At 34.5% G+C, this 23,667-nt stretch overlaps 2 protein-coding genes across 2 annotated transcripts in view; one reads left to right on the plus strand and one right to left on the minus strand.

Moving 5' to 3' along the window:
• Positions 1-932: 932 nt before the first annotated feature.
• Positions 933-23,667, minus strand: part of LOC127806114 (uncharacterized) — a 137,824-nt gene continuing 115,089 nt past the window's right edge. The window contains exon 15 of the transcript XR_008024346.1: positions 933-1,138. The gene's annotated coding sequence lies outside the window, so the exon portion shown is untranslated. The remainder of the gene's footprint in view (positions 1,139-23,667) is intronic.
• LOC127805591 (homeobox-leucine zipper protein ROC3-like) lies at positions 17,472-22,022 on the plus strand. Its single transcript, XM_052342343.1, has 8 exons — positions 17,472-17,600; positions 18,220-18,387; positions 18,867-19,025; positions 20,321-20,533; positions 20,628-20,796; positions 20,978-21,249; positions 21,349-21,423; positions 21,543-22,022. The coding sequence occupies exons 1-8, from the start codon at positions 17,472-17,474 to the stop codon at positions 22,020-22,022; spliced, it is 1,665 nt and encodes a 554-aa protein (XP_052198303.1).

Consider the following 23,667-nt stretch of genomic DNA (forward strand, 5'->3'; position numbering starts at 1 on the left):
GCCAAATGTGGCCTAATTAAATGGATCAAAACTAATGATAACCTGATTAAGTAGGCCGATGGTTGAGGATGGCCTAAGGGTACACAAGTGTCACTTGTAATTTTCGAGCATATCAATATGATTGAGAATCAAATAAGAAATAAACATGCATCATTTTATTAAGATCACAAAACCAAACATTAAAATGAAAAAAAAAGTATTAAGCCACAAATAATATTTTATTGAGAATCAAACAATGAACAAACGAGCATTATTTTATTGAGTTTACCATTATACTATTGTTCGTATCACATGTATATATTTTAATTTAATATAGATACACATCAATCCAATGCAGGGAAGCAATTGTTGGCAGCAAGAAACTATTAATACATAAATGCATTGGCAGCGAGAGACAATAGCTTTGGAGGGAATGAAACACGACTGACTACAAGGGTGTGTGTAAAAGGAGAAGAATTTTTTTGAAGGAGAAGAATTATACAATTTATAATATTATTATAGCACTGGGGTGGTGAAAAGGGTAAAAAAGTAAAATAAAATACATTTTTATTAAAAAGATTGCTGCTCCCTCCTCTCACACTTCCCAATCAGGAAGAATGGGAGAGGAAAGGGTCCGCTTTGATCTGCTTTCGTGGGGGAATTATTTCCCCTTCCCTCTCCATACCCTCCTTTCCCCTCCATTTTCTCACTCAAGACATACCCTAAAAATTCTTCCTTTTAACTTATACATCAAAAATATTATAAATCTTGATACCATCTCCTCTCCACAGTTGTTTACATGTTTTATCTTCTTTCTTTATCTTATGTGACTTGCATTCTTGTCTGCATCTCAAAATGCATTTCCACTTCATTCTCATAAAAAATTGTTTAGGTTTGGTTAACATAACATCAAGGTAGTAAAGCTTTGTAAGTTACAACAAGAAGATAGAATAAGACAAATGCAATCAGAACTACATGTCAAAATTGATATTTGCTTGAGAAATATCAAGCGCAGAAATCCATGGTCAGTTTCACTGTCTCTTTAACAAAACATAAAATAGAATCCAGAACCAGAACCAGAACGTAATGTTACATGACGAGGAGAAAATAATCTAAATTCTGATTACCATCTATGACAGTTACATGTCTTGCTTACAACCTTCACTTTTGAAAAGCCATGATATGAGGAAGTGATTCCTTCACTCAGCATCCTAGTCAAATAGATATCCAGAATGGGTGGTCTGGCCAGAGGGCATTCTCCTGTGTATTTCACAGATTGATTTCATTGTAAGTAACCCAAATATGGAAATCCTAGTCAGAATCTGGATCTGCATCGACGATATCAGGAAGTGACTCCATTGATGCTTCACTATCCAAGTCGATTGCAAGTTGCTGGCTTCTCTCCAACCTAGAAGTTGTAGTAGTGACCACAGCACGGGTTGCCAATGGGCCTTCTGCAGGAACTGATGCTCCACTTTCTTAAAAAGCCCCAAGTTGAGGCTCTGCAGAGACTTCGACAGCAAGCATTAGATCACCTTACTTGGCGGGATATTGAAACAGAGGTGCTTCATCCGCTTCTCCTTCGATCTCCGCAGCAGCACTGGCTGATGCCAACTCCTCCTGTCCACTTCTTTTAAGAACTCTAGTACCCTGAGAATCAGGTACAGGGGGAATTTTCTCGGGTGATGGATCTCTAGTTATCTCCGGAGGTTTCAGAGTAAAAATTTTATCCTTTCCAGGGTCAGTCGCTGGAATCTCATGCTCATCTTCTGCTAGCCAACTTTTGTACAGGTCATCATCCTCTATGGTGAAATCAACTGGCCTGTTTCCAAGGTTGCTTCTTGAAACTGGAGTATTTTGTTTCTCATAGGAGTATGCATTTGGAAACTTGCTGTGAACATCATCAAAGGTGGTGATGCGGGATGACAGATCAAAAAGCGAGAGCACCCAAGGATATATAAGCACTTCCAAGGATCGAAGTGCATGAGCACAGAATTCAGTAAGTTTAGTTCTGGTTCCTCGTGTGCCTGAAGAAATCATTTCCATGGAAGTTTGAGTTAAAGCAACAGAGAAGAAGGAAAGTCTTGAGGACTAACAGAATGTTTAAGGAGAAGGATAACATAAATGAAGCCAGTAAAACCTATTATTTGTGCAGCAGCGGAGTCCTTTTCACTGAGTTAATGGAAGAGAACCTCTCTACAGCCACTAAAGATGAACTTTTAGGACTGTAAAAGTTGAAAGGTTGACAAAGTGCAAAAGAAGACGCGTGGCAATTTGTGTCGTCTTCCATATGAACAGGTCAATAATTAGCACCCGCGGGGGAGGGGGGGGGGGGGGGGTGAGAGAGAGAGAAACTGCTTGAAGACACATTAGATAATCTGGCAAATGTGCCCCCACCTCCTGTGTAGAGGAAAGTGTTTGGAGCCCTGCGTATCACAGACTTCTATTTATCTTCCTATTATTGAAGCCAATACAAAACGAATGGCACTGTTGCCCCTATAGTACTTTTGATGCATAGCCGAAGACGGGCAAACAATTGCAGATAAATATCTCAAATTCAATTTTAAATTGGTTGCCAATACACTTTTCCCTGCAATACATAATTTTTTTGTAACAGGTTCTTGTTCATCATATCTAAAGTAGCGATCCAGATACTTCAAATTATTGTTGATCTCATAGTTGTCTACCATCTTTGTTTGCCTGTATATCCCTAGTGCTGCACACGTGTTGTGGTCTAGCAGTTCTAGCAAAAGAATCACAGAAAGTCAGCATTTCCGTTATTAGATGTCCCAAAAACATTGTTAATGCAACCATATGAATTGAGTAAACTTACTCACTTTCCAACATGGCTAAGGTTATATCACGAATTACAAATTGATGAAGAATTGTTGAATTTTGACTTAGTAGCTGCTGACGTGATTTGAAGGAGTCAAAATAAATTAGGATTATCTATAACCAATAAATTAGTAACTATCTGATATTGTTTGTTAGTTGTTTTGGCTAAATGTTATATCATATTATTCTTCATTTTATGCTCATTTCAGTTTATATTTTAGCTGTATAAATTGGAGTTTATGATTGAATAAAATATATGATTTTTGCTTTGGTATTTTTTTTTCCATTCCCTTTTCTTCTTTCTTCATAAAATACCAACAAATGGTATCAAAGCATTTTTCTTGAGGGACCTGTTAGTTGAGAAAAAACCAACACCGATGACCTACCATGCTACACCTTCAACAGCAGCCCCAGCAACATGCTATCCTACCATGCCAGTATTAGCCGAAATTCCCCGAATGCAGGAACTTTGATGGATACCAATAACTAGAGTTCTGCTCAAGGTGCTATTAAATCTATGATGGATATTGGAAGTTCTGGCGCTGCTTGGAAGACCCAATTGCCACCCAATGAACGACAAGAGATTGCTAACAAAATCGTGGACACTTTGAAGAGGCACCTTCCTTTTTCTAGACAAGAGGGACTTCAAGAACTCAAGCAAATTGCAAGTAGATTTGAGAAGAAGATCTACACCTCTGCAAGAAGCCAATTAGATTATCTAATAAAATTATCTCTGAATATGCTGACAATGGAGCCCAAATCTCAAAATACCATGGCCACTTCTCTACCAGCCAACTCTTCCATTAATAGTAAAATCCCCAAGATTAAGCCAAAGCAGCAATGAATAGCCAACTAGACGAGGAGAAGTTATTCTAACTCTACTCAAAATCATATTCATGCCTATGCCCCATAACCATATCTATGCCTCATAACCATAAACCATAAAATGCCCCCATAACCATACCTATGCCTCATAACCATAAACTATAAAATGCCCATATGCCTATATCTAAGACATGCCAAAATTTAAATTTTGCATTTACAGCCTCAAAGTCAAGGAGGAGTGTTGAATTTTGACTTAGTAGCTGCTGACGTGGTTTGAAGGAGTCAAAATAAATTAGGATTATCCATAACCAATAAATTAGCAACTATCTGATATTGTTTGTTAGTTGTTTTGGCTAGATGTTATGCCATATTATTCTTCACTTTATGCTCATTTCAGTTTATATTTTAGCTGTATAAATTAGAGTTTATGATTGAATAAAATATATGACTTTTGCTTTGGTATTTTTTTTTCATTCCCTTTTCTTCTTTCTTCATAAAATACCAACAAGACTAAAGAGAGAAGTTTGATAATGGCAACTATAAAGTTGTAAATGTGTTATTAAATGAGAATGCAATTAATGAACATACCTAACATGATGTGAAACTTCCAAAATCACAATGTTATGAAAGAACATGATCTTCAAAATTTCTAACAGACTTTACCTCTATGGAAAAGCTTGAGACTACGAGGTAGAATTGGGGACCGAAAACGAGAAGGTGAAAGAAGAGACGCCAAAACTGCACCTAAGGCTGCAAGCTGAAAATCTGCCCAGGTTATGGCAGATTCACTGGAAAGAAAAATATGTTTCCCCTCCTTAGACCATACTCCTTTGCATGCATATGTTGCTACATTTATAAGAAGATAATCAACACTTGGTCTCCAGCTTTTAGCTCCCAAAGTACCACCCTAAAAATATCACATGGTTAACAATGATTGTATTTCCTTTTAGATTGGGAGAAGCGAAAAAGAAACAAAGGGCTAGAAGAGAGAGTCAAATGTTTCCTTCATACATGCAGATAAAGAACTTAAGTCATTGTTTTGAGAAAATGCACATATTCTTTTTATGATGCAGAAACACAAGTTAGTTAAGAAATCCAGTTGTGTAACAAGATATACAGCTGAAACCAAAAAAAAAATCTAAATACTACAAGGAGATGAATAAAAACTGAAAACAAGAGATGATGAAGAATAAGAAACTAGATAGGAGATAAATAAACAAACAATTATTAAACTGTATATAATTCATAGTTGTGTTTTCATGTTGCATAGATTGGTTTCACAGTATCAACTATGTGATGAAACACAACCACATTAGTTATCTTCAGTCATTGCCATTGCATGAAATATTCCTATATGAAGACGATGCTGGAACTTTATCTCATCTTTCCATCACCAGAGAGTTGTTTTAGGAAGAGCATCTGGCCTAAAATTTTGGCTTTTTTTTTTTTTACATAAATTTGTATTGTCGATGTGACTTTTAGAAATCAATTGACATTATAAATGCTATGCCATTGACCCTAATTAGTTAGGACTTGTAGTTGATGATGATTGTGAAGATATCATTTATATGTAGTAGGTGGAGGGGGGAGGGACTGGATTTTAAGCTACATATCAATAAAGCATATGGCAAGAACAAATGTAACATATATGAGAACATTAATAGATAAATTATACTAGAAGATAAACCTATCAAGGTTCCTTGACCATAAACATATTCAAGGCAACCTTAACATATATAACCTATCAAGATAGGCTTAAGATATCCTTAACCAATAAAAGAATTTCTATATATATACAAAACATATTAATAAGCCTATGAGTTCATATCATAAGAGGACATTAAAGTTTTGGCATATTGCAGTCATCATCAAAATATTCATAAGATAAACTCAACACTTGGATTTAACTACAAAATAGACATAATACCCTAAACTATCTTTAGGATATCCCACGAAACGTTATTTCTCAGATCTTGGTTCCAACTTTTATGTTTTCAATCTTTTAACATAAATTGGGTAACCCCAAATCCTAACATGTTTAAGTCTTAATAGTCTTCCAACCCATATCTAATATGGTGTGATCGAAACAGATTTAGTTGATATTCGATTTAATAGATAAATTGTCGTAAGAATGGCATAACCCTACAATGAAATACGCAAATCTATGTAACTAATCATAGAATGTACCATGTCCAACACGGTTTGATTTCTATGTTTAGCCATATCATTCAATTATGGTGTATATGGAGGAGTTAATTGTCAAACAATACCACACTCCTTAAGATAATCAACCAACTCAATACTCAAGTATTCACCTCCTTGATCTAATCAAAGAATCTTGATACTTTTTTCGTTTTGGTTTCTACTTCCACTTTGAATTCTTTGAACATTTCAAAGACTTCAGATATGTACTTCAAAAAGTACATGTAACAATACTTAGATAAATCATTAGTAAAAGTCACAAATTAGACATAACTACCCTAATCCATAACATTTATGGGCCCACATACATCCGTATGTACTATAACAGCCATAAATTTTCACCTCAATATTTTTTTACAACAACGGAAGCACACTGACAAAAATCACACATTTCAAGGGCTCTTACATACATCCCATAACATCAACTAAACAAATCTAACAAAGCACCCCATCTGAGCCCCTGTCCACACTCACCACCAAGGATCTTTTAGGTCAGGAGAGCCCCGTACACGTGACTATCAACAAGGATCTGATACCACTAGCTTAACCTTGAACTTTCTCTTCCTTAACCTGGAATGATGTTAAAACAACATGAGCCACGAGCCTCAGCAAGCATATCTAAAATAAATGAGGCATCATAGGAACAGACGTATTCATAATTATGCACATGGCTATTCGAGTCAAGTTCATATTGTATACCGTGCACTGACATGCACATTCACGTTCACACTACTTCTTTACATTATGCACATGCTCAATAAAATACAAATAACCCTTAAGCTCAATATGATCAACAATATCATATGCAATGTCATAACCCTTAATACTCATTAACCATATGTCACCCTCTTTGGCATGGCAGCATACGCATATCCTATCCGGACCTCATTGGCACAGCGATAATAGTGCCCTCGCTCAGAGGCCAAGGAGACAAATACCCATCATAAACTTTACTTGATAATATCATGCATGATAATATACAACTCACACCACCATGTATATGCAAGGGTCTTTACATAGTTATGGGAATATTTACTTGAGTAGTTTAAGGGCAAAATCCCACATGTTCCACGTTACGCAAATCACTTTATTGAACCCATATTGATACGTTCCCAACCTATTTATGGCATAAGGTATTAGCCCCAATATTTGCAGGCAGACATATTGATATCTCATACGATTCCGAGATCAAGGTATGAACCCCTATACGACGTAAGTATTTGTACCACTTTATTTTCGGGATTACAGGTAACGCCCTTTGTTAGTCACATTATTGGTTAATCCCACATATTTGATAATATTAAATATCAGACAGAAGCTAGTCAGTTGACTGTCACAATTACATCGAGTCTCCCCAACTCTCTAAGAACCTAGCCCCAATGAGTTTGGCATCATTCCCAAGGAAAGTAGGGGCGATACAAAACCTCATGACGATTAGAAATAAATATCTCCAGGAGTCACGTAGTTTCAACAACAAATCGCATATTATAAGATGGTTATCACGCGTATTTACATAATTAATATCTGAAACCGAATCATGGTAAGGGAGAGAATAAATTATGGAAAATAACGGAGATTTGCATAGAGATTACAGAACATAAGAAGAGGGTAAGGAACTTACATAAAGAAAATAAAGGAGTAGAAGCTTGCCTTCAATTGATCAATTCTTGCCTTATTTGCCTTCCCACTTAGTGCCAAAATTCCTTCTCCTCAAGCTCCTCTTTTTCCAAAATCCTCTTTGCTTCCTTTTGATCTCAATTTCATAGCCACATACCTCTATTTATAGGCAAATTTGCCTTGGCCATCAAGCCTCAACCCATAGTTTTCTCCAATTTACGACGGATTTAAGCCCCCTGATTTCCTTCCTAATCATGACATTCTTGTGCAGCCCATTAATTTATGTCATTTTCTCACCAAGCACACATACACATATATATAATAATATAATATGGCCAAACTTGGCTTTTACGCACACCACAAACCATATTTATATATAAATATAACTAGCCCATTGATTCCCACTTATTTCAAGTTACCATTTGCCCACTTACACATATTTAATTATTCTTCCACTTTTCTATTCATGTGGTTGCACTATGATTAAATGTGCACCCACTGATTTCTCACCCAGAGCTTCACTTCATGCCCACAACTTATATACACGCATATATATATATATATATTTACACTTATAATTTATTATATGATTGGAATTATAAAAATTATATATATAAATTCATAAATTATATTCTTAATCTCACTTTAACTTTTCTACTTTGCAATAACACCCTCAAATAAAAATTTTATTTGGATTAAACTATCAAAACCCAAAATTAATAATCTAAGGTTACTCGATAAGGTCAATTTTGTCACTGCGCTCTCACAGGACCCTTGATTCATCCCGAAACCACCTCAGGGTTGATCGTCACGAAAAACCAAAGCCCCCTCAGGGTTCCATTGACTTCCCAAGAGTCCCTTACGATGATTCAATTTTTTGGCCTAAATCTGTTGTTGTACTTTTTATACAAGAGTTTTAATGATGAAAAACATATATTGGTTTAATCCCCAAGTCATGTGTCAAGTGTGTGGTTTTCAATATATATCAATTTCAATATCAAGTATATCAAGTATCTCTTTGTGAAAATGAAAACCTTGTTTTTGACTAAGTCTGAAAGGCTAGCACCTTATAAGGAGACATATAAGAAAGAGTTTTCTTTTTAGAAAACTATCTCTCGATAATTTGATATCTAACATTCATTAGTGCTAAAACGATTTGTAATGATTTTTTCATTAAATAGAAAGTATATATTTTGGAGGTGGTATCATTGCTAAAACTTGAGTTTGTACTAAAACTCAAAATCTACTTTTTTATTTATTTGGATTTTGATTTTCTAAGTATTTTTATTGATCCAAATAGGGGGTACTTCGTTATTTACATTTAAGTATTAAAGTAAATTAAACTAAAGAAATGTAAATAAGCTATGATGTATTCATGCTGTGGATTATGCTTTCAAGTATATTCTTCTGAATATCTGTCATGTTTCCATGCATGTTTTGAAACCCCTTTGAAATGGTTTTCAATGTTTTCAGTGTATGCCATTTCGAAACATCTCTGTTATGCATGTGTTTTCAATTCAGGTTTTGAACCATGTTTCGAAACCTATATGTCTATGTTTCGAAACCTCATTTTCAGAGAGGTATGTTTCGAAACTTATCATGTCATGTTTCGAAACCTCTGACATTCTGTCAGCAGATCATTTGAAAATCGAGATGCATGTGTGCTGCATTTTTGTATGCTTCTCACATCATTTGTTTAATGCATTCCCCATGCTATGAGATTCAAATTTGAATTTGAATGTGAGTGCTTATAAAATATTCAAAGTGGGCATAAGACTTTGTCTCCCACTATATGTTGTCTCTAAGTGCAAGTACAACTGGAAAGGCTATATGTTTCGAAACCTGTTGTCTATGTTTCAAAACCTATGTGTTAAATTGTGATGTTTCGAAACCTACTAAGTATGTTTCCAAACCTATTTTTCTGTCTTGTCTCTAACGACTATAAACGGCCAGATTCCTATCTCTTGGTATAAATAGTAGGTATTTGAAGACAAGAAGAGATTGATTGAGCAAGAACAAGATACAACAAGTGAGCACACACTAGAGACACACACACAAGCACAAGAGGTGATTAAAATGTTTGATTGAGCTTTCAAGAAGATCTACACACATCCTATTCTTGTGCATTGCAAGTGTGAAGAGGAGAAGCAAGCTAAAATCTGAAGTATCATCCTCCAGCTCTCCTCACCTCAAGTTAAGAGGTTTGTACAACCACATTGGTAGATATTCATTGCTATACATTCCATTGGGTTGTAAAGATAAACTTTATTTATCTTGATTGTTGTAAGGTTTGAGTTGAGCCTAAAACTCATTGTGTCAAAGGTTCAAGTTTAACCTTAAAACTCACTTGGTGTAAGGTTTGAGTTAAGCCCGTAAAAACTCACTTGGTGCTAGGTTTGAGTTGAGCCCATAAAAACTCACATTATAAGGTTTTAGGGTGAACCGTGGTAAACCCCTTGTTGTGGTGATCACTAGTAAAAGTGATTGGGATTGCAAATCCTTCAAGTGGGTAAGCTTGAAGGTAATGGAGTAGGCGGGTGCCAAACCACTATATATCTTGTGTGCAATTGTTCTTTAGCTTTTGCTTATCATTATCGCTTATTGCACATGTTATCATAAGATTTGTTATCAAAGGCTAAAATAGTTTTCTTGTGCATAAACATATTCATATACATAGAAAACCTATCTTTGATATACAAACATCTTTGGTATACTCTTACATATATAAATCATCTTTTCCAAAGATCATTAGTTTAAAATATAAGGTAAAAGATTTCAAATCAATCAAAACAGAAAAGTGTATTTCGAAACATATATAGTAGGTTTCAAAACCTACTTAGCAGAAAGTTTTATTTCGAAACATATCCCATATATTTCGAAACATTGTGTTTTGCTATCAATCAAAGTTTTAAATTACCTATAATTTATACAAATCCCAATTCACCCCCCCTCTTGGGATATATTTGTCATCATTAGGAATCAACAAAATCGAAGTTGTACCGAAAATTATCTTGACTCCAATCTCTTTTAATACCATAAATTTTGACTCAAGACGGTCGTCAATACCGTACCATTTTTCTTAGACATCTAGGCTCTAGGACACTCCCTGCAGTCGATTCAGTACTGAAAACTATAAGGAAATTATATAACCCCAATATTCCAAAGTAAGAGTACCTATTTCTCCAAAGCAAAATAACTTATTATTTTCTTCTAAATTCCCAAACATTCATTAATCAACCGCGGCACACCAAAATTAATAATTATTGTTTGTTTCCAAATTTCTAGGATGTTACATGTACCAACCCTAATAATTTAGTAGCCTTTTCCCCTTGTCAAACAAAAGATGACCTAGTCACTTTCCTGAGAATATAAGATTCACAAGTTAGACCAAGTTCTAAACCCAAATTGAAATCAATTCACATTGAATCAACTTTGTCAATCGACTCTCACTAATATGACTAAGTCGAAGGTGCCACAATTGTATAGGATTAACATGATTATCTCAATAAGGTTTCTCTATTACTGTGGTATCAGCATTAGCAACTATTTGCTAACTTTGTTCACATTCACATGTTCCTAGAAAATGCAAAAATTTACCATTACATCCTTGCCCACACACTCATTACCATAATGAATGTAACAACAATTGTTGGCAAAAGAGAATTCATAATTTTGTTGTACAAGCTTATGAATAGATAAAACATTCCTTATAGGATTCGATTCATGTAAACAGTCATATAAATATAACATGTGACCAGAAGGTAAAAGTACAAAAGTAGTTCCAATGGCTAATGTAACAACTATTGCTGCATTTCCAACCTACAGAACCAATTCACGCTTCCCAAGCGTCCTACTTCAATTAAGATCCTATGCAGACAAACAAATATGAGAAGTAGCACCTAAATCAATGATTCATGAAGTAGGGTACTGATCAATCCTAAGATCAGTCTCAATTATAAACAAGGAAGAAGAAATACCTTGACTTTCTTGATGCTTGACCTTCAAGGTTCTAAGATAGTTAGGGCAATTTCTTTTCCAATGACCATTCTTTTGACAGAAGTAACAATTACCTTTTCTAGCTACCTCATTTCCTTTCAACTTTGTCTTTCCTATGTCCCTCCTTTCCCCAAGAATCTTTATTTTCTTCTTCCTAATTTTAGGTTTCCTCTGAGAAGAACACGAGACGACAATAAGAACTCTTTCTTTACCTTTACCCCGCATTTGTGATTGTGTTATCGTTAACATGTTTAATAACTTGGGGAGAGAACATGCAATTTTATTCATATAAAAATAAATGAAAAAGAAAGAAAATGAGTCCAACAACGATTGCAAGATCAGATCAATCCTAAGATGAGGATCCATGGGGAAATCCAATACATTAAGCTGACCAATCCAATTGATCATGTTGATAACATGTTCTCCCACATCCAACCCTTCCATCATTCGAGCCCAAAATAGCTTCTTCGATATCTCATATTGAGCTATTTAACTATGCTGCCATAAAGGTCCCTTAGATTCTGGATCATCCCTGTAGTATTAGGAAAATTCTATAAGGAAAATTCTCATGATGTCGCTGCAAGTCATTGGACATGGAGTCAAGAATCTAAGTAACAATACGGGTTAAGGGATTCATGTTGCCTGCCATTTTATCATGTTGCCTGCCATTTTATCTGTAGAAAATAAATACATATATTAGTAGATGGATCTTTGTAAAAAACCATTTAATTAAGGACTTTAAACTAAATCAGTGCAATTCATTGCACATGGTGTCAAGAATCTAAGTAACAATACAGGTTAAGGGATTCATGTTGCCTGCCATTTTATCTGTAGAAAATAAATACATATATTAGTAGATGGATCTTTGTAAAAAATCATTTAATTAAGGACTTTAAACTAAATCGGTGCTCCCACTAAATTTTTTGAATCCTGCTCTTCCTAACTAGAAAATGTGATCTTTTAGAACGATTCAATAGCAGGTGTGAATTCTCTTTCATATGAATATCCCTCATATTTTAGTTTTTGAAGTACTCACATAATTGAGTAGGCAGCACTTAACCCCACATCACATGTGGAGCTCGATCTTTGGCTTCTAACCCACCATAAATCTCACATTTTAGTTTTTGACCTGATGGACTAATTAGATCCCACCCACTGTCTTGGCTAAGTGCAATGGTTTGAACATAATCCTCCCATATTTTAGTTTTTTGTTAGGTGAAAATCATTAAAGACCACCCTATCATATGGTTAAAATTGGAAAGTTAAACCCCCAGGGCATGACGTAAGTGGTAAAACTCTCAAGTTTTCTTGGGAGTGGCGGGGGATCAACTATTGGTGGAGGCAGAAATGCCCTATTTAGTAGGGACTAACTATGTGTCCACTTGGGAGTGTATAAGCTTGCGACTGCATCCGATTTACCTAGAGGTCGAACCAAGGGGGAATGCCAGTCTTCTCCAGGACTAGGTAGGTGAAATTCGATCACCCGAGTCATCAAAAAAAAAAAAAAATTGAGAGTTAAACAAATCTTCTCAAAATGGTCAACTCTCTCCTCTTCCTTTGATGATGTTGATGACTTATTTCTCTTTCCCTTTCCATGTTCTTCTTGTTCTTTTTGGGTTCTTTAAACCCAAAACTCTATCTAGGGTTTCATGATGTGAGGTTAATTAGGAACCCTACATCATTCCAACAGCAGTGCTGGTGTTGCGAAGTTGGTGGGCAAACACTTTATTTTCGATGATGGTGATTGCCTAAAAAGGTTTTTTTTTTTTTTTTTTGTAGCTTTTTTCTGAAAAAAATTAGTTTATATTTATATATATTTACCCTATTGGAAAATATATTTATTTTTATACATTTTTAGTTTATATTTATTTTTATAATTAGAATATAATTTTTATAACAAAAATACATTTTTATATTTATGAAGATAAGAGGAGAGAGAAGAACAGAAAGGAGAGAATGCAAAGAAGAAGTTCTGGAAGAGATAGGAGAGACAAAGACAGGAAAGAAAAAGATAACGCAATATAGAGTGGTCCTTTTATTCAAATTTCTAAGAAGGGAGGTTTTCGTAATTTTAATAATCGTAAAAAGTGTCTTTTGCTTTTCTTGATGGATGTGAGAATGATGAGTGTAATGTACTTGATAATTAATTATCATGTAACCCAATATTATCAAAAAGTAAAAACTTATATGGCTAAAATAGCCTTTTCAGCTTTTGATGGTCATCAATTACTCCTTTCAATGAATGAAGTAATTACTCATAGAACATAAATGGAGAGAGAAAAAGAGATGTGTTCCCTATTTAAGTTGTTTCTTGCATTGGGAGATGAAGAGAGTCAAACCATTATTTAATTTATTCGTAAGTTTTCCACCTATTATTGCTTTTTGGCCCAAACCTTTCAAATATTGCACTTAGATCCCTTGCAACTTGGTTCTCGGGCCATCCTAAAATTTCCTTTATGCCCTTGGAGAAAGGGTTTATTTTGTTAATACCCCAAGATTGTGATAAATTACACTTGTGCCCCAAGTTTTTCAGAAACTGCACTTTTACCTAGGCTCAAAAGTTACGATTTTGCCATTAGCTCCGAAACTATACTTTCATCTCAGAACTTTCATAATCCCTTGAAATGTCCTTTTTCCCCAAACATCTGAGTTTAAAAATCTCGGGTATTACATCTTGGTTCCAACTTTTTTGTTTTCAACCTTTTAACATAAACTGGTAACCCCAAATCCCAACATGTTTAAGTCTTTGTGGTCTCCCAACCCATATTTCATATGGTGTGGTGGAAACAGATTTAGTTGGTATTTAATTTAATAGATAAATTGCTATGAGAATGACATAACCCCACGATGAAAAAGGCAAATATGTGTAGCTAATCATAGAACGTACCATGTTTAACAAGGTTCTATTTCTATGTTTAGACACATCATTTAGTTATGGTGTATATGGAGTAGTTAATTGTGAAACAATACCACACTCCTTAAGATAATCAACTAACTCAGTACTTAAGTATTCACCTCTTTGATCTAATCAAAGAATCTTGATACTCTTTTATTTCTTTTGTTTTCTACTTCCACTTTGAATTCTTTGAACTTTTCAAAGAATTCAGACTTCTACTTCAAAAAGAACACATAATAATACCTAGATAAATCATCAGTAAAAGTCACAAACTAGACATAACTACCCTAATCCATAACATTTATGGGCCTACACACATCAGTATGTACCAACCCCAATAATTTAGTAGCCCTTTCCCCTTGTCAAACAAAAGACAACTTAGTCATTTTCCTAAGAATACAAGATTCACAAGTTAACCCAAGTTTTGAACCCAAATTGGAAATCAATCCACATTGAACCAACTTTGTCAATCGACTCTCACTAATATGACCAAGCCGAAGGTGCCACAATTATGTAGGATTAGCATGATTATCTCAAGAAGGTTTATCTATTATTGTGGTATTAGTGTTAGAAATTATTTGTTGACTTTGTTCACATCACGTGTTTTTAGAAAATTATTGGCGAAAGAGAATTCATAATTCTGTTGTACAAGCATACAAATAGACAAAACATTCCTTAAAGGATTTGATACATGTAAACAGTCATATAAATACAACATGTGACAAGAAGGTAAAAGTACAAAAGTAGTTATAATGGCTAATGCAACAACTATTGCTTTATTTCCAACCTTGAGAACCACTTCAATTGAGATCCTACTCAGACAAGCAAATATTATAAGTAGCACCTAAATCAATGATCCATTAAGTAGGGTACTGATCAATCGTAAGATCAGTCTCAATTACAAACAAGGAAGATGAAATACCTTGACTTTCTTAATGCTTAACCTTCAAGGTTCTAAGATAGTTAGGGCAATTTCTTTTTCAGTGACTTTTCTTCTGGTAGAAGTAACAATTACCTTTTGCTAACTACCTCCTTGCCTTTCAACTTTGTCTTTCCTATGTCCCTCCTTACCCCAAGAACCTTTCTTTTCTTCTTCTTAGTTTTAGGTTTCCTCTAAGAAGAACACGAGGTGACGATAAGAACTCCTTCTTTTCCTTTATCCCGCATTTGTGACTATGCCGTCATTAAAATGTTTAACAACTTGGGGAGAGAACCTGCAATTTTATTCATATAAAAATAAGTGATAAAGAAAGAAAATGAGTCCAACAATGATTGCAAGATCAAATAAATCATAAGATGAGGATCCATGGGGAAATCTAATACATAAAGTTGATCAATCCAATTGATCATGTTGATGACATGTTCTTCCACATCTGACCCTTCCATCATTCGAGCCCAAAACAGCATCTTCGATATCTCATATTGAGCTATCTGGCTATGCTTCCATAAAGGTCCCTTAGATTCTAAATCATCCCTGTAGTATTAGGAAAATTCTCACAATGTTGCTGCAAGTCATTGGACATAAAGGCAAGAATATAGTTATGGGCTCTCAAGTCATGATCCTTTAAACTCTCTCATGTAAACCTCTCCTCATCAGTCACATCATCGGGAATAGAAATAGGAGGACTAAGGAACAAGACATTGTTTATCTTTTCCATACTGAGGACAATTTTAAGATTACAAAACTAGTTGGAGAAATTAGGGTCAGTAAGCCTATTAGTATCCAAAATGCTGATTAAGGGATTCATGTTGCCTGCCATTTTATCTATAGAAAATAAATAGATATATTAGAAGATGGATTTTTGTAAATAGGAGAGTTAATTAAGCCCTCAGGGCATGGCGCAAGTGATAAAGCTCCCAAGTTTTCTTGGGACTGACGGGAGATCAACTCTTGGTGGAGGCAAAAATGCCCCATTTAGTAAGGACTGACCGCATGTCTGTTTGGGAGTGTATAAACTTGTGACTCCATCTGATTTACCTAGAGGCCGAACTAGGGGGGAAGCCCAGTCTTCTCCAGGACTAGGCAGGCGAAACTTGGCCACCTGGGTCATCAAAAAAAAAAAGGGGGAGACTTAAACAAATCTTCTCAAAATGGTCAACTCTCTCCTTTTCCTTTGATGATGTTGATGACTTTTTTCTCTTTCCCTTTTCATCTCCTTCTTGCTTTCCTTTTCTACTTGGGTTCTTCAAACCCAAAACTCTATCTAGGGTTTCATGATGTGAGGTTAATTAGGAACCCTCCACCATTCCAAGAATAGTGTTGGTGTTGCGAAGTTGGTGGGCGTCCACCTTATTTTAAATGATGGTGATTGCCTAAAAAGGTTTATTTTTTGTAGTTTTTTTTCTAAAAATATTAGTTTATCTTTATATATATTTACCTTATTGGAAAATATATTTATTTTTATACATTTTTAGTTTATATTTATTTTTATAATTAGAATATAATTTTTGTAACAAAAATACATTTTTATATTTATGTAAGATAAGAGGAAAGCGAAGAATAAAAGGGAGAGAATGCAAAGAAGAATTCTGGAAGAGATAGGAGAGACAAAGACAGGAAAGAAAAAGATGTGCAATGTAAAGTGGTCTTTTTATTCAAATTTCTAAGAAGGGAGGTTTTTGTAATTTTAATAATCATAAAAAGTGTCTTTTGCTTTTCTTGATGGATGTTAGAATGATGAGTGTAATGTACTTGATAATTAATTATCATGTAACCCAATCTTATCAAAAAATAAAAACTTATATGGCTAAAATAGCCTTTTCAGCTTTTGATGGTCATCAATTACTCCTATCAATGAATGAAGTAATTACTCATAGAATAGAAATGGAGAGAGAAAAAAGAGGTGTTCCCCATTTAAGTTGTTTCTTGCATTGGGAGATGAAGAGAGTTAAACCATTATTTAATTTCTTCCTAAGTTTTCCACCTATTATGACTTCATATTTTTGTTTTTTTCTTTCCTTCAATTTAATCTTTGTCAATTTTCTTTCAGTTTCATCTAATGAAGTAAACTCAACCCCCACCAACCTACTAATCTCTAATTTCAACCCATCTTCCTTTTATATAAATATGTATCTTCCCTTTAGTTTCTCATCTAGAAATGATTGATCTAAGTCTCAAGAAATGTATGAAGATTGTGAAGTTCTTGCATCTATGGTCGCTGGAGAAGATGGGGTTTTGCTACCAAGCCAAGGCTCCGACTTTAGCGACATTCACATAAATTTTCACCCTTCTTCTCCTCTAATTATTTCAGTATGTAAACTAATTAATCATCTCTTCTTTCTCTCTCTCCCTCTTTCTCCATATATATATAAATCTAAGAAATGGTTAACCTTGTTGTAGAATGATGAAGAGGTAGCTGGAGAGACAACTAGAAAGAAGGAGAATGGCTCCTCCAGTAAGCCCCTAGAAAGAGCATCAACGAATGAGATGGAGATAATCATTAAGCCCTAACATAAGAAGAAATGCTATCACCGCTACACTTCTCGCCAAATTCAAGAGATGGAATCCCCTCTCTCTCTCTCTCTATCTAAACTTAATTATGTATACACGATATCACTTTCCTAATCCTATGCCTTGCACGCAGTTTGTTTAAGGAGAATTCACACCTAAATTACAAACAAAGGGAAGGGTGAGCCAAGAGTTGGGGCTCAAGCCTAGCCACGTCAAGTTTTAGTTTCAGAACCGTCGATCCCAAATGAAGGTACAAACATCTTATAATTAATTTCATCCACAACCTGCCATTTCAATATCTTATATAATGGGTTTTTATTTTTTTTAAATATGTAAGATCGCAATTTCCACTTAGATTGGGTTTTTAATTTGAGCTTAATTAGTTTGGATTATTTATTGATAATTTTTCATGTGCTAGGCTAAACAAGATTGGAATGATAACTTGACCCTAAGAGCCGAGAATGAAAAATTGAAGAACGAGAATTTGCAGCTACAAGCCGCCATAAAAGCATTGATATGCCCTAACTGCAACAATATGGGTTACGATGAACAACTTCGACTTGAGAATGTGCAACTCAAAATAGAGGTACACTACTCTCACAGACTTATTGTATTACCTTTTAATTTTTTCTAATTCAAGATATTTGAAATTCACGCATATATATATGTAACTGTCTTTGTCACAACTTTTTCTACTTTTATATAAAAATTTAAATACAATAATACTTTTATTTTTATTTCAAATTATATAAGAATACAAATGCTTCTTCACATAAAGATATTTAAACAAAACTTTTATACATAAAATTTAATTTCTTTTTTCTGGTCAACACATTTGGCCCACAAAAATAGTAATGCCCAAAATTTGCACAAAATAATGCAACCTTTCAAACTTGTTTATAAGAAACAAAAAAATCATTACGATAATTTAATATTAGCAAAAATAAAAATAATATTACTATATTATTCTTAATAAAATTTTCTTCCATAAGAAAACAATTTTCCTTCTTGTATACCTTCTTTCTCTAATATTTTCTTTTTGCTTCTATATGTTCTTCTTTCTAGTTACAAAGAGTGGGTTGCTTTGGTATAACATCAAGCCAGCATATTCAAACAGTGGAAGCAACAGAAGAGATGGCCCCTTGGCTTCATTCTTCCTCAACAATTCTTTTCCAGGAGCAACAAATAGACAACTTCAGGGACGTGATCAACCAAGCCCCTTTGGTAACAAAAAACTTCTCCCAATTCGTTGGCAATTGTCTGTTTGTGGAAGGAAACAAATCCATTGTATTGGGCCTTGCAATGTCATCCATGGAGGAACTGATGAAGATGTGTTAGACAACTGAACCTCTTTGGATTAGATTTGAGGGTAGCAAAAAAGAAGTGTTTAATGGTGAAGAGCATGCGAGGATGTTTCAATGGCCATTGAAGTTTCAGCAAGATAGAGGCAATGAGTTTATTGTGGAAGCCTCTTGACACACTGCTGTTGTCGCCATCAGTAGCTTCATGTTGGTTGATGCTTTCCTCGACGTCGTAAGTCCAATTCAATAGCTTTTTTAAATTAAGCTAATGTAGATAAATGTTTTCCAATCCAAAACAGTTTTCTTGAGTGATTAAATGTTATAAAACACGATCCATTTATCATTAAATAGCAAAATTATTTTGAAAATGTAAACAATGCAACAAGATGCATTAATTGAAGCTTAGCGTTACCCTATTTAATATATCTCAAAAAAAATAATTTAACATAAGATAGTTTTCCAATCCAATGATAGTTTTTTGTATTAATACTCACTAACTTTTATTATGTCAATATCCATGTTAATTAGTAATAACTATGCAAAAAACGTCATCAAAATAATATTTTAATTTCTATTTTAATCTATAGACATAAGGGACAACATCCATCTATATATTGAATTTGTATATAAGAAATTTCTATAAAAAGTCATTATTTGTTATTTCAGAAGAAGTGGGTGAAGCTCTTCCCCTCCATTATCTCTAGAGCAACAACTCTTCAAGTGGTCAATTCAGGCATTTTGGGACATGCAAGTGGCTCCCTTCATCTTGTGAGTATTCCACATATATGAAAAGTTCATGGGATTATTTTGAATTTTTTATTAAATTAACATTATATATATATTTGGGCAACTAATATTAGATTTTAGATTTTTAACAAAATAGCTTATAATAAGAGAGACTCGCCAATCTAACTAGCATGTCCTTCTCGATTCTCTTTGCAAACACTCTAGCAAAAGATTTGCCATGGAATAGGTGAACTCACTAGTGTCACTGGCGAATTTGGTTTAACTTCCAAAAACTTATGTTTTTAAAGAATTGGCAAGTCTCTTCAATTTTACTCTCTGAAACCATCCAATGTTATTTTAGTAAAATCATAAAACCAATGTTAGTTGCATAAGAAATGCTAATTTAATAATAACTCATTTTTTTTCTTAAATTTGTAGATTACTAAAAAATAAATTATTTTTTTATGTATTTACATGTATATGTGTCTCTAGATGTGCGCAGAGCTACAATTTCCATCTCCTCTAGTTCCTACAAGAGAAGCTCTATTTCTTTGTTACTGCCAACTAAACAAGGAGGAGAGGACTTGGGTTATTGTTGATTTTCCATTTGAAAGCATGGATGGAAGTTGCCAACCTTCCTCCCCTAGATACAAGAGAAGACCTTCTGGTTGCATCATCAAGGACTTGCCAAATGGATGCTTTAAGGTGACATATCAAATCAACATATATATATATATATAAGACTTAAAAGAATTATTTATTATCATTATATCTTATAACTCTATTGAAATAAATGTAGGTCACTTCGGCAGAACAAGCAGAGGTTGAGTACACACCAATCCATAAGATTTTTCACCTTTTCATCAATAGCGGAAGGGCATTTGAAGCTCAACATTGGCTAGTTGTCTTGCAAAGACAATCTGAGAGGCTTGCAAGCCTTGTGGCTACTAATGTATCAAATCTTGGAGGTACTCATTTTTTCTTCTTTGTATCACACCTAACATCACATATCCTTACCCAAAAGTGTTACTTGAAAGGTAATTATTGGATATATGAAACTAAGTAATATATTGAAGACCTCCCTAATATACTACTTTATAGGTGTTACATTTTTATTTTTTAAAATTGACAAGCTGGTCATATTTACAGGGATGCAAATAACCGAAGCAAGGAAGAAACTGATGAATCTTGCAAAGATGATGACAAAAACTTTATTTGTGAATATGAGTAGTTCTTGTGGTCAAACATGGATGGCCCTTTCGAATTGTGCTGATCACACTATTAGAATCACCACGAGAAGCATCACGGAGCCTTGCCTGCCCATTGGTTTGATTCTCGCTGTTGCATCCACTTCTTGGCTTCCATATTCAACTTTTCTCGCTTTCAATCTAGTCAAAGATGAGCATTGTAGGGCTCTGCAGGTACATAATAATCACCTCCTGAATACATTCTTCCTTCCTCTCATTTTCTTTTTCAAATCCATTAATTAGCATTACATTTGTGTTCATCATATATGGCAGCTAGATGTTCTTTCAAATGTGACTTCTTTGCAAGAGGTGGTTCACATTGCTAGTGGCTCACATCTAGGAAATTGTGTCTCTCTTTTTCACATTAATTTAAGTATGCATACATTCCTTTTGAGTCTTGTGAGTATGGGTATTTTTTTCATGTAAATTTTCTAGTACCCCATTACTACCTATATATATTTGTGTAGGACACAAGCACAAAATTCATTCTACAAGAGAGCAGCATTAGCCATACCAGTGGTGTAGTGGTGTTTTATACCCTTAACATTGACTCTCTCCAACTTGCCATGAGCAACCAAGACCAATCCTGCATTCCTCTACTTCCACTAGGATTCATCATACATCCCATGGGAGCACTACTTGTAAATGACTACTCTATCATCGGTGAAGTCAATGGTGTGCCTAATTCAGGCTTTGAAAGCTTGCCAGGACAAGGTTGTTTACTAACTCTCGAGCTACAAGTTTTGGTTAGCACCAACCCAACTAAAAAGCTTGAGTATTCTGACATTATCGCGATCAGCAAGCCCTTGTGTGACATAGTCCACAAAATTAATACTAACAGTGATAGAGGAGGAGATGATGATGATGCTTGTGCTAATAATGGTGGTAATGTGGGCGTTTCTACTAAGCCGGTGGCACAAGATGAGCCATCCTTGCAACAAGATTAGGGTTTTGAATATATCCCTAATTACTCAAAAAAATCTCCATTTCTTTTTGAGAGAAATTTGATATAACAATATTTTAATTGTTTTTGTTTCAGCCTTTATTTGGTAATTATTAAACTAGATATTTAGCTTTTTATGAGGTGAGAAAGTGATCGTAAGATATTCAACATGGATTGAATCTACTTAGATAAGCTAAGAAATTTAATTCATTATACTTGTATAGCACGTGTAATGTGATTGTTCATTAGACTTTACCATGTAGCACACTTCCTCAAAAAGATAGGATACCACAATACTAATCCTATTCATGTAACACATATTCAATCTATTTCTTTTAGGATAAAGTATTAGAACTTCTCAAGTGGTAGAAATATATTTAAGATACACATAGCCAACCGATAAAGAAGGAAATGATAGATCCCATGAAATAGGAATCACCCTAAAGGTAGAGTAAAACTATAACTTCAAAAATTAAGGTCACAATATAAAAAACATGTGAATCACATGGAAACAACACTTTAAGTAGGTCATTCGTCACTTTGGGTGTCATTCGTCATCCTGAGACTCATTCATCACCCTAACAGTCATTCAGTTCAAAGGACTCACTCCCGAAACGCTTCCAGACTCCCACATGCCATCCAAAGAGTCACAACCTTCATGCCATCCTGAGAGACACAAGTCCTCCTGAGACTTCATTGTTGCCAAGACACACTCCCATCATAAGTCACATGACAAAGGGTCACACATATACTTCAACAAGATGATCTCCCACAAAAAAAAAAATAATTAATATTGTAGTCAGACAACAACACAAGCATTTTACACATGTATCAATAAGCAACACATAGAGTAGGGACATCTTAAGTTTTATCTGTTCTTCCAAGAAAGAGAATATCTCTTAGAAAGCATACCAAAGGTGTAGAAAAACTAAAGAGAATCAATAGAGAATGATTTCACTTATATGCACATAAAATGCTCCCCCTAAGGTCACACCCAATTAGATTGATGAACTCTTATGATAGTAGAAAGCCACGATGAATTGGATTCACCGCATAAATCTAATATTCTTTTTCACATGGAAAGATTTCCAGAGCCTCTTAAATTTATACGGTTTCTTTGATAAAACCATTTATCTCATCAAACATCATATGTAAGACAAAATGAATAAGGATGCATAAACATAATAAATAGAATGATCAGGGGCTTGTGCATAGATTGAACTCGAGCTTCAAAGGTTTAAGCCATGCCTCAATCATATCATACATGACATGAAGTGCTCTTAGCTTTGCCACTTCTTGTCTTGAGAATCCATCAACTCTTGACGTCTTATCCATCATCTCCTTGATGTTGTCTTCTTTTACAATATTTTTAAAACAAAGACTAAAAGAAACTACTTTAGACTTAATTATGTCTCATTACATAACCAAATGACTAAATTATTACATATTAAATGAATTAATATGAAGCTCCTATAACATTCACTAATTCACATTCAAGCCCATGTTCATCCCAAACATTCATACATTCAAACCATTCTGCTTCTGATAAAACAATTTTGAATAACATCCATGCATATATCAAGAATTACATATGGGCATTCAAGACTACATGCTTAACATCCTCACATCGTCGTCTAATGTGGTAACCC

Source organism: Diospyros lotus, chromosome 7 (genome assembly GCF_014633365.1).
Source record: "Diospyros lotus cultivar Yz01 chromosome 7, ASM1463336v1, whole genome shotgun sequence".
NCBI classification, from domain to species: Eukaryota; Viridiplantae; Streptophyta; class Magnoliopsida; order Ericales; family Ebenaceae; genus Diospyros; species Diospyros lotus.

What these genes read in the sequence shown, in the direction of transcription:
- LOC127805591 (XM_052342343.1), top strand. Translation starts at nt 17,472, where the DNA reads ATGTATGAAGATTGTGAAGTTCTTGCATCTATGGTCGCTGGAGAAGAT. An exon ending in CTTCTCCTCTAATTATTTCA is followed by an intron (nt 17,601 to 18,219) that starts GTATGTAAACTA and finishes TTCATGTGCTAG; the next exon opens with GCTAAACAAGATTGGAATGA. An exon ending in TAATGTATCAAATCTTGGAG is followed by an intron (nt 20,797 to 20,977) that starts GTACTCATTTTT and finishes TCATATTTACAG; the next exon opens with GGATGCAAATAACCGAAGCA.